This window comes from Elephantulus edwardii, unplaced genomic scaffold (assembly GCF_000299155.1).
Source record: "Elephantulus edwardii isolate Elephantulus edwardi_28Jun2011 unplaced genomic scaffold, EleEdw1.0 scaffold00001, whole genome shotgun sequence".
Taxonomy (NCBI): domain Eukaryota; kingdom Metazoa; phylum Chordata; class Mammalia; order Macroscelidea; family Macroscelididae; genus Elephantulus; species Elephantulus edwardii.
The window spans coordinates 14,938,276-14,949,988 of NW_006399751.1; the positions used below are offsets into that span (position 1 = coordinate 14,938,276).

General features: G+C 49.5%; 2 protein-coding genes across 2 annotated transcripts in view; one reads left to right on the forward strand and one right to left on the reverse strand.

The window, feature by feature from the left end:
* Positions 1 to 1,749: 1,749 nt before the first annotated feature.
* LOC102864086 (BAG family molecular chaperone regulator 2-like) lies at positions 1,750 to 7,293 on the forward strand. Its single transcript, XM_006878922.1, has 2 exons — positions 1,750 to 2,487; positions 7,258 to 7,293. Exons 1-2 carry the CDS (start codon positions 1,846 to 1,848, stop codon positions 7,291 to 7,293), a joined length of 678 nt encoding a protein of 225 aa, XP_006878984.1. The 5' UTR covers positions 1,750 to 1,845.
* A 521-nt stretch (positions 7,294 to 7,814) lies between these two features.
* GPR97 (G protein-coupled receptor 97) overlaps positions 7,815 to 11,713 on the reverse strand; it is a 16,804-nt gene continuing 12,905 nt past the window's right edge. Inside the window, exons 9-12 of the mRNA XM_006878923.1 lie at positions 10,056 to 10,336; positions 9,792 to 9,885; positions 9,220 to 9,494; positions 7,815 to 7,927 (exon numbers count right to left, since the gene is read on the reverse strand). Of these exons, the coding sequence (XP_006878985.1) occupies positions 7,815 to 7,927; positions 9,220 to 9,494; positions 9,792 to 9,885; positions 10,056 to 10,336 (763 nt within the window). The remainder of the gene's footprint in view (positions 7,928 to 9,219; positions 9,495 to 9,791; positions 9,886 to 10,055; positions 10,337 to 11,713) is intronic.

The window sequence follows — 11,713 nt, forward strand, 5'->3', positions numbered from 1 at the left end:
GAGGAGCCAGTCTTTAGAAAGAGACATTATGCCTTTAAGGGTGGAGGGTCAGCAGAAGAGAAGCTGATCGTCAACAATGTGGATTGTCACAGAGACTGTAAAATTGGCTCTCGTATGTCTGCTATGGTAAGAAGGGCAGAGTGGAGGTCCATTATTCATAGGGCCACTGTGAGTTGTAGTCAATTTGATGACACCTAACAACAACAATGACGATGAAGACTTTCTGGCTCTGAAATCTTAAGTGCTGCAGGAGGTGGGAGGAGGATGGGGGACAGAACTGTGACAGGGACAAGATCAAGGTGACAGACAGAGGGCTGCAAAGGGCTACAGTCTGTGCGGGCACAAAGAAGGGGATCTGGGCTCACAGACACAGAGTACACGCATTAGAGGCAGAACTGAGCGATACTTCACTCCCCGAGGCAGCCTTACAGTCACCTGCCAGTTTGCAGGGCAGTCCTTCAAGACTCCTGGGACCTCAAATTTACCTTCCTCAAACCACAGACCCTTCCCTGAACCCCCTTCCCTACACCAGCCTTTCTCTTCCACCTTCTAAAACTTCCCCAGAAAGTTAGGACTAGAGCCCCCAGGCTGAAAAAGCCCTCTTACCAACACCAGGACCACTCTGTCAGGCAGCGTCTAGCCACACCCGTCCTTCAACTTTCAAAGGACAGCTTATACTGTCTGTTAGGCTGTCTCCATGGGAACAGTTTTCCGGAAGCTGAAGGTAGGGCCTAGGAGAGGAGCCTTCTGGGAAATGTAGTCTCCACTGACTGAGGGTCCAGGTACAGAAGAGCCCTGACTGCAGGTCTCTCCAGAGTGGTTTACTGAAGCCAACTTGTACCAGCTCCAAAGAGGTGATGGTTAACTTTTCAGGAATTCTTGTGATCCCGTTGTTAAATACTGCTGGCATATTGCTTTATGTTGGACTGTTATGTAAAAGGTCAGATGTTGGTATCCAGCAAGCCTCTCAGTCAGAGAAAGATGGGTACTACCTGTGTTCCCGCAAAGAGTGAGAGCTTTGGAAATGGGGTGGAGGGGATGAAAAGGCACGGAATGTGATTATTCAATGATTAACATGATCAGCTGACAATCTAAAAGCTGCTATTGAAGTCTACCCAGAAGTAAGCACTACAGCCTTCAATATGGATTATTACATCTCCATATCAAGAAAACAAACATCTTCATCACTGAGCTGATAGGAAACATCGTGATAGATGGAAAGTTGTCAGTGATGTCATTTTACTTGTATCCACAATCAACACCAAGGTAGCAGCAATAAAAAAAAAAAAACAAACCCAAAACAAACAAACAAAAAAACCATTGCACTGGGGAAATCTGCTGCCAAGAACCTCTCCAAAGTGCTAGAGAGCAATGGTGTCAGTTTAAAGACTAGGGTGTGCCTGATCAAGCCACAGTCTTTTCAATTGTTTTGTGTGCATCTGAAACTTGGGCAATGAATAAGGAAGACCAAAGAATTGATGCCTTTGAACTATGGTGTTGGCAGACTATGAAATATCCCAAGGGCTGACAAAAGAATAAACAAATCTGTCTTGGAGGAAGTGTAACCAGAGCGCCCCTGAGAGGCAAGGATGGTGAGACGCTGTCTCAGTTGTGCATATTATCAGGAGGGACCAATCTTTAGAAAAAGACATCAGCAGGCGGCAGCCCCCAGCCCCGCGGGCGGGCGGTGCGCCTGGCCTTCTTTGGCCACGCGGCAGCAGCAGTGCCGAGGCGTCAGAGGGAGGCGGGCGCCCCGCGCGGTGACAGTGACGCCTGCGGGAGCTCCACTCACCGCTGTCGCATGAGAGCCTGGTGACCTTTTGGCCGCCTGCCGCGGAGGCTCAGATGGCTCAGGCGACGATAAACGCGAAAGCCAACGAAGGGCGCTTCTGCCGCTCCTCCTCCATGGCTGACCGCTCCAGCCGCCTGCTGGAGAGCCTCGCCCAGCTGGAGCTCAGGGTTGAAGCTTTGAGAGAAGCAGCAAGTGCTATTGAGCAAGAGAAAGAAATCCTGCTGGAGATGATTCACAGTATTCAGAACAGCCAGGACATGAGGCAGATCAGTGATGGAGAAAGAAAAGAATTAAATCTGACTGCAAACCGCTTGATGAGGCGAACACTTACTGTTGAAGTTTCAGTAGAAACAATCAGAAATCCCCAACAGCAAGAATCCCTGAAGCAAGCCACTAGGATTATTGATGATGTGGTCAATAAGTTTCTGGATGATCTAGAAAATGCCAAGAGTCACTTAATGTCACTCTACAGTGCTTGTTCTTCTGAGGTGCCACTGGGGCCAGTTGACCAGAAGTTTCAGTCTATAGTCATTGGCTGTGCTCTTGAAGACCAGGAGAAAATTAAGAGAAGATTAGAGACTCTGCTTAGAAATATTGAGAACTCCGACAAGGCCATCAAGCTGTTAGAGCATTCTAAAGGAGCTAGTTCCAAAAAGCTACAACAGAATGCTGAAAACAGATTTAATTATGTTTTGGTAGGTTTGTTTCCTTTTTTTAGATTGAATTAGTTTTGTAGCCTACAAGTACTTAGCAGTTATGATGTGAAAATGATACTATTTTCGGTGATAATTCTTTAGGTTAGACCTAACCACTCAGTTGACACTGAACGTTGTTCAGTCGAGGAAGATTCTCCAGTGTTATGGTTTTACAAAATAACACAATTAAAGCTAGAAATATTTTCATTACCTATCTAGTTTTTAGACTGAATTCTTAGCTAATAGTAGGAACTAGCACTTAATATACATATATCTTTTTTACTATCCTGTGGATGAGTACATACTATGTAGGGGGAAATAAATGCTCAGTTAGGGGCAGAGGGCATGACTTCTTCCCTGGGCTTTGCCTAGTACGGAGAAGTAGGGCAGCGGGGGCATTTAGTCAACTAGAATTTTGCTTCAAGCACACTGTACTTGTAATGCTAACAAAGCACTGTGTTTAGATGATATAAAACAAGATTTGTCACTGTCTCCTTTCATTCAACCCATGCAATTATATCTTCACATCATCTTTTTTTCAAAGGCATCATTTCTATAAAATTTTAATATTTTTTTTTTTAAAAAAAGAAAAAGACATCAGACTGGGAAAGCTAGAGGTCAGCGAAAGAGAACAAGACGAATTACGCACAAATAAGTTCTTTTACAATCATAAAAAAAAATCTTCCCTATAGAATGAAGACTGACAGTATTATGCTAAATGTCCAAGCTGTCAGACTACTCAGTCATCTCTGACATTAATTATCTCTCCCCACTTAATTCTCCCACTCCCATCTATGTCTTTTGGGTTTTGTGGTTCTCTGGAAGGTCTCACAGAAACCTGAAACCAGTCAGGGAAATGGCCCACGTGACTGTGGGTGATGCAGATCTACACGGTACAGACTGATGCACAATGGGCCAGGATCCTGCAGACTGTTGCCTGGAACGCAGCTGGATCAGGTTAGTGGTCATGCACAGAGAAAACGAACAGTGAGCTTCCATGAGTTTATCCGGGGAGTCACTGTACCTAAAAGAATTGGCTGACACAGAATCAGTTCAGGAAAGTAACATATGACCAAGAACCAATGGTAATAAAGGAAGAAGCTCAAACTGCTCTGAAGTTATGGGGGGGGGAGTGTTTGATAGAATGCACCAATGGATTATTTTTCAATAAACAGATGCAGCCCTGGATGTGCTCATCCAGCTGTGCCAAGAAATCTGGAGTGCAATCCCCTTGATGCACTGATCAGACCATTCTGATTTGTAGTGTTTTCACCAACCAATTTTTGGAAGTGGCTTCAGCAATGAAACAGAATGCAAACCTCCACCAGCAGGCAAGTGGTGTCTGCCTCTAAAGCACATTGCCTGGGAATTGAATCTGGCTCCCACATGTCATTTTTAGGTCCCACGACAAGGAAGGTGAGGATTCTATCACTGACCCACTGGTACCCTTTTATCCTTAAATGAACCTTCCCATAGACACACTGTACTCGACAGCACATAGTAGCAACGGACAATTATTCTGATGGGGTATTTTTTACAAAATGTGTATTTTGTTGCTTGCTGCTATTTTTACTAATTTTTGTAATGCGTTAGTGCTTCATATCTCAAGCACTTACATTTTCATGAAGAACTGTTTGTAAAGACCCATCAAGCTGCCATGCATACACTGTTGGTACCCTTCCCAGGTGGACCCACATCTACCTCCAGGTTTAAAGTGAGGAACACCTAGATTTGCCACCACAGATAACACCACCCCTGTCATTGGTCATGTTCCTTCTAACGCCGTAAGAATGTGTATTTCGGAAAAAGAACCAGGAGCAGAGCACTGAGTCAGAAGTCGCACCACATTCTGCATCAGGGAGCTAAATGAGCCCATGCTCTCCCTGCCTTCCACAATACACAAGGCGTCCTAGGAGCCCCGTCCTTGTAGATACTGAGGCTATCTTACTTTCCTTTTTTTGCCAATAACATGTGTAAACAGTGAGTTCTCCTTGTCATTTTAATACGCGTTTCTCGGATTACTGACTTTGCACGAGCCTTCATGTGTTAATTTGTTCATTTTCAACAGTCTTCCTTCAGCAATTTCCCAGTTAAAGCTTCTGCCCATTTTTCTTGTACTGATTTGAGGAAGTGGCCTAGGGTGGCTCGCACAGCTTCCACATGCTAATTTCTCCTGGGGGTGGAGGGTGGGAGCTAATTATGTAGCAAAGCTCTTTTCCTCTTCTGTCCGGAGTTTGCCGACTTTTACCGTGATCCTTCATCGAACAGAAAGCCTTCATTCTGATGTCATGAAAGGCATCTAGCTTTGCTCTGGTGTTTTGCTCTCTGGACTTTTTGGTGAAGAAATCCTTTCTTGCCGCCAGTCATGAACACACTTTCCTACATTGACTGACTTCATGGTGTCACCTCTGGATAAAATCTTCAGTTATCTGGATCTCAGTTCTGCTGAGGTTTTAGTTGTTGTTTTGTTGTTATGTGCCTTCAAGCCAACTATGACTCACAGCACAATAGCACTGAACCCTGCTCTATCCTGAGCCAATCTTAATGTACGTCTCCATAAGCATATTTCTCCACAACACATAGTAGCAATAGACAACTATTCTGATGGGTATTTTTACGAAACGTGATATTTTGTTCCTTGATGGTGTTTTTTACTAATTTTTGTAATGCGTTAATGCTTCATAACTCAAGCAGTTACATTTCCATGAAGAACTGTTTGTAAAGGCCTATCAAGCTGCCATGCATACACTGTTGTACACATCTACCCTCAATTACCCCAGTTATTGTGTCAATCCATCTCATCTAGGGTTGTCTTCTTCTGAGCTGCCCCTTGACCCCTCCAAGCATGATATCCTTCTCCAGGCTGGTCAATCCTGGCTATATGCCAAAAATAAGTGAAACAGAGTCTCAAAATCCTTGCCTGCAAGGAGCAGCTTGGTTTCACACTCTCAAGGATGGATCTGCCAGTTCTCTTGACAGTCCATGGTATGTTCAAAACTCTTCTCCAGCACCACAACTCAAAGACATTGATTCTTCTTCCGACATCCTCAATCATTGTCCAGATCTATGATGCAGAGCCAGTAATTGCAAAGACCATGTATATATTTATTATGCTGCAGTGAAAGGAATGAAGACAATTGGGCGGAACAGGGAAGGACAGTCAGGCTTCACTGATGCAGCTCCTTTCTAAAGTGCATGGGCCACCGTGGGAGCCCAAGGCTTTATCAGGTTATGAACCAAGACAAAGCCCGGACTGGTCACACACATGACCTCTGGTATCTCATTTTATCTTTTCTTCAATCTCTTGGGTACATCAGCTGTTATCTCTACTTAAAAACAAAACAGTTGCTGTCAAGCAGATTCCAACTCCTGGTGACTTTGTGTATGTCACAGTAAACGATGCTCCATAGGGTTTAGTGGAGTTTTAAAGTATTTTTTCCTTTTATTTATTTTTTCAATGCTGCACAATTTCTCCCCCTCCTCCCACCTCCCCAGCCCACCCCCAATGCACCCCTTGTTCCAGGTTGTTCTAAATCATATATTCCTCTAATGCCGTGTTTATTATCTATCCGCTCTCTCCCCATTCCTTCCTCAACCCTCATGTCTGTCCTATTTTACAACAGCGGTGTTATGCAGTATTTGTCCTCTTTGTGACTGAGATACTTCACTTTGCATAATGTCCTCAAGGGTCCCCCATGTTTTGAGTTTTCAGGACTACGTTGCCAGGCCTTTCTTCTGAAGCACTTCTGGTTGAATTTGAACTTCCAAACTTTTGATGATCAGCAACAGGTTAACCAGACCAATACTTCACTGGCTGAGGACTGCAAGGAATTTGCCCTCAGGCAGGCAGAATTCGGTAGAGGCAGAGTTTGAATGAGGCATATTTACTTCAGGGTCCACCTTGACCCTTGGAGGCCCTGTTTGTACAAACCCCAGGCAGTCAGGAACCCCACACTCTCAGTGCCTGCTTGGGCCTGGGGCAGAAAGCCAACTAGAACTGGAGTGCACCCCAAGGTCACCCCTCTTCCCCATCTGTCTTCCTCACCAGCAACAGGAAACCAGCCTATAGAGGGCTGTGGTTTGGGGGGCCACCACCTTCCCAAAGCACCTCCAAGAAAGCCATGCCCAAAGTTCCCTTGAGACTCAGAGGTCAGGGATGTCCCAGAGGGGCCAGGGCTAGGGCACAGTCCACTGTCCATCTTTACTCCCTCCCTGGTGGGCCCATCCGTTGTGGTTTAGCATTGACTCTAACTCCGCCATCACCTCTACCTCTTTGCTTCCAATGGAGGAAACCAGAATGTGATGGAGAGAGAGAGACTGGTGCCGCCACTCAGTCTGGCCCGAGAATGTTCTTGGCTCAGAACCCTGTCAGGCTGGAGCCAGACATACACATATATTTGTTCAGGCAACAAATATTTATTCAGTGCCTGGACCTCACCAGCCCCTGAATTTGGATTGACTATAAATGGCAAGAGAGGCACTTCTCATCCTGGCTCTCCTGGTGCCCCAATTCTGGAAGAAACATTGAGCCCACTCCCTCCCCTTCCCCTTGGCCCTCCCCTTACAACGCATGGGGGCAGAAATGTCCATCCACAAGGGGGCAGAAGTGCCCATCCTCGAGTGGGCAATGTGCATGCCTGTTGGGCCTCCCCAAAGACTGCAGCTCCAAGGGTCAGACCCCTGCATGGCAGGCCCAATGGAGAGTGGGGTCTGCCTGGCCGTCGCACTGCTGTGTCAGGGATGCCCTGAAATGCTGTGTGTCTCCAACAGCGGAATTGCATCACCTCTGATGAGGGGGCTCTTTAGGGGATGTGGGCCCTGATGACAGAGAGGAGGGCAGGCTGGATAGGAGGACTATCTCCCCCAAAATTCCAGTCATAAGTCCCCCAGTGCCTGAGGGGCAGTGCCCTTCCAGAATGTTTCCCTCAGAGGCACAGGAAGTCAGGAGCTGGAGTGGTGAGAGGAAAGTGACCAGGGCTAAGGGCAGGGCTGAGCCCACAGCTGACCCCCCTCACGTAAGCCCGGACCCTTACTGAGGGTGGATGATGCTGTGAAGGTGGGTGGTGGGAGAGAGGAAGGCTCACTCTATGCTGGGAGGGCCCAGGAGTAGGGAGTGTTGTTTGCCTTCTCTAAACCTGGGTTTCTAGCCTCTCAGCCCCTCTAGATGCATCTGGATGGGGGCCTTTGAAGCCAAGTGGTCCAACCTGGTCCCCATCCTCTCCAGTGTACAGTGGGAAGAGGGAAACTGAAGCTGATGTGGCAGAGACCCACCCAAGGTCACAGGACGAGTCAGAGCTGAGTCCAGAGCCCAGCCACACAGCAGCCTCTTAGCCATGAGACACAGAGTGGATCTGGTCTGCTCGGGCAGTTCCAGAAGAGGAGGACGGGGCACTTTGGCTGGGGAAGTAGAGGACCGCAAACCAGCAGAAGATGAAGACACCTGTCATTGAGGAGAAGGGCTGAAGTAAGCTGCAGGGGCGGGGGGTGGGGCCAGGGGCCCTTGGGGGAGCTTTAAAGTTCCTGCTTAAAAGACTAGTTGTTAAAGGGAACTCTGGTGCCCTGGTGGCAAGAAGCTGCACTGCAATCCCAGAGGTAGGCGGTTCAAATCCACCAGATGGTCTGCTGGAGAAGGAGGGGCAATCTCCTGTACCGTCAGATCTGATTTGATGGTACATACAAAAAATAATAAAATAAGATATTTACATTAAAAAAAGACTCGTTGTTGTTGTGTGCTGTCAAGTCGGAACCAGCTCTCCAGCGGGTTTTCAGAGGCAGTAAATCACTTGGAAGGAGACTGCTCATCCTTCTCCCTCAGAGCAGCTGGTGGATTCAAACTGAGTGCCTTTGGGATTGCAGCGCAGCTCCTTACCACTAGGCCACCAGAGCTCCCTAAAAATACCAGTGAAGGGCTGTGGACATTAGGCCAAAATGAGACCTAATTCTAGAACTTCTCACTGCTGGCGAGGTAGTTCTAGCTTATGGAGAGCCGCCTCCACTGGGTTCCTAGGCTTGACCAAAGGCGCCTTCCCCACCTCCCTCAGGGCGGCTGCTGAACTCAAGGCCTTTTCGTTAACAAGCTGCTACTTAACGAGCTGCAACTGTACTGCTGACAAAGAAGATCAAGTGTTGACTCTTCTATGAACAGTCAAATCTGTCTTGGAAGTACAGCCAGAGTGCTCCTTCCAAACTCAGACTGACAGATTTCATCCTGTGTGCTTTGCGCATTTAAGCTCAAGGGACCCGCACGTCATGCTTGCGAAAGTAGAGATGGGTGAGAAATAGGAAGATTCTTGAATGTGACAGACTGACACCGTGTCTATGACTGGGCTGACGCACAGCCGAGACTGCAGGGATGGCCCTGGACGGGCCAGGCTCCCTTCTCTCGGACAAAGAGTCACTCTGAGTCAAAATCACTCTCAGCACATAACAACATCATTTCCAGAAAAGAACCAAATACAAACCTTGGAAATGAAAAATAGAGTCTCCAATAAAAAAAAGTTAAAGGTCGAGAGAACTTGGATAGGATAATTGAAAGTAGGGATTTGAGAGCTTGTGCTGCAGAATTACACTAGATATATCCCACTTCTGACACCAAAGTGGGGGTAAAAATGACACTAGAATCCAGCACAGAAAGTTCACGTGTGTGGGTGCACGCACACGTAGGTGTGAGCACATGTGTGCTTCTGTGTGAGGGTGCGTGCGTGGATGTGAGTGTGTGCACACAGGGCTCACCTTGCAGGGAGTTGAGAAATGCAAACATGTAGACGGTGGACAGGCCCAGGGGTGTGAGGATGGCCAGTCCCCACGTCACGCCCACCAGGCTGGAGAGGCCCAGCACTGTAAGCATCCCCTTCCAGTTCAGCCCCGGCTCCTTGCCAGCTGCAGCATGTGGTAGACTGAAGATCTTCCAGGCCACCAGGCCCAGGACCGCGATGCTGAAGAGGAAAGTGATGAGGAAGTAGCCGTGGACGGCGATGTAGAGAGCAGTCTTCTTGCGGAACCAGCACCTGGAGGAAGAAGCTGCCCATTGGGATGGGAAGAGGTGAGCCCAGTCCAGCCAGACCCTAGAAGTCTGCTGGGTGACCTTTGAGGATTAAGCTGTCTTCCCTCATCTCTGCCCACCTACCCTACTCTCCTGGGAAAGGGGCTGAGACTCAACTCCTCAATCCCAAGGCTTGGCTGGCTCTGAGGAACTTTCTGACCTTTTCGTATTTCTATCTCTTCTAGGACTTCCTCCACTCGCCCTCTCTATATCTCTGGTATGTCAAGGCAGGGCTCAGCCCTGCTCCCGTAGCCACACTCACAGCTCCAGCGTGGTGCGGTTCTCTTCATCGTGGATGCTGTAGAGGCCGTAGCTATCCGCAATCCCAGTGCTGATGACCGTCAGGGCAGGGAGGCCTGGAGCAAGAGGAGCAGGTCCACGTTGCCAGCCTCCTTGGGCACACCTCCCTCCAGATCCCCGCCGGTTGCCCACCCCTGGACCTGCCTGGCCTCTCCTCTCTCCCCTCAAGGCCTGGCTGGGACGGGGAGTCCAGTCCAGCCAATCCCTCCACGCAGGCAGCACCTACCCCAGCCCACCAGGCTCAGCTTCAGGAAGTAGTGCCCGATGTAGGTGTTGAAGACTCTGATGACAAGCAGGTAAAGGTGAAAGGCTTCCAGCCCCATCCAGGTGAAGACACAGAGCAGGAAGTAGTGAAAGGCGGCTGCCCGGGCCCAACATGCCGCCTCGGAGCCCTGCGACGCACTTCCCACAGTGATAAAGAAGACGAGGTTCAGGAGGAACAGGCTGAGGCTCAGGGCCACCTGGATCTTGGGGGCGTCTTCTGACTTGAACCTCCGCCGAGAAAACCTGGTACAGGGAAGGCTTCTGAGGGGCATAGGGAGCCACGGCTCCCACTGAGTATCAGCTGACACCCCACCTCCCGCTTCCTTGATGCTACCGTTTTAGCCCATTGCTCTCCACCTGGTCTTCCAGCTTCCACCTCTGCCCAGTTCAAGTTCAGGATGGCCAAGAGAACCCAACAGCTTCCAAGTCCTGCCGGCCTCCCTCTTTGGCTCCGAGTCTTAGCCGAATTGTGTGCATTGCCACACCCTGTATGCCACCTGCCTTTTCAGGGCCCTGATCTTCACCCATGCCCTTCCCTCTGCTCTCAATGCCGCCCCCTGCCCCTCGAGGCCTCCCAGCTCTTGATTCCCACTCCACCATCGTAGCTCCTGTTGGGTATTGCCTTCCAAGGAGACTGTCCCTTGAGGCCACTTGTTACTAGGCGGTAACAGTTCATTTGGCCTCCCAGCAGGCCCCTGTGAAGATAATGGTAATCTTTATGGGAGCAGTTAGCCAGTCCTTTCTTCCATGGGGCCGCAGGATAAGCTGAACCACCAGTTAGTGGCTGAGCACTTAATTTCTGTGCCCCTTGGGAGCTTCTCATCATCTTACCCTCCCCCTTCTCTCTGCATGAGCTCCAGGCCTTGGCGCCATGGGCAGGGGAGGGCCCTGATGTCTGTGGTTTTAGAGGATGGATGGACACGCAGACAGAGAGATGCTAAGGGGGTGATGGAGGAAGGACATGTGTCCTTAATCCTACTTGATAGATGGAGATGCACTGCCCTGAGGCACACAAAGAGGAATAGGGTGGAGCTGGGGGTCTGACACCGAGTTCCTGCTCCCTGCCCAGTGCTGCTTCCCCCCATGGTGTTCCACTCTGCTTTCTTAGCAAATCGGGCACCGAGGAACTTTTATCAGAGAGGTGGGAGCCAGGGACCACCCGCAGTGAATGTCAAGGGCCACCTGGGTGCTGATGACAATTCTTCCTGGTACTCTAGGTCTGGCTTACAGGTCACTACAGTGGGACCTGCTGGAAATCACACTCCAAGTGCTCGAGGAGGGAGCCTGTCCTAGGCCAGGGCTTGGGGGTCAGGGTGGAGGCCACCACTACACACATGGCTTAACCTGAGATGGACTAGGTGGGGCTGGTGGGGGGAAGCCAGGGCCAAAGGGTGAGGGATACAGGATCACATGGGGAAAGGCAGAGAGAGAGCACTGAGCCAGGAACCAGGAGACCAAGGACACTGCCAGAAAGTGGGGACAGACCAGGCTGCTCCACCAGTTCCTTCAAACAGGCACATCCTGGGCCGCTCAGGTATGGCCTGGGCCCCTCAGGCACATCCTGAGCCCCTCAGGTATGGCCTGGGCCCCTCAGGCACATCCTGGGCCCCTCAGGAACAT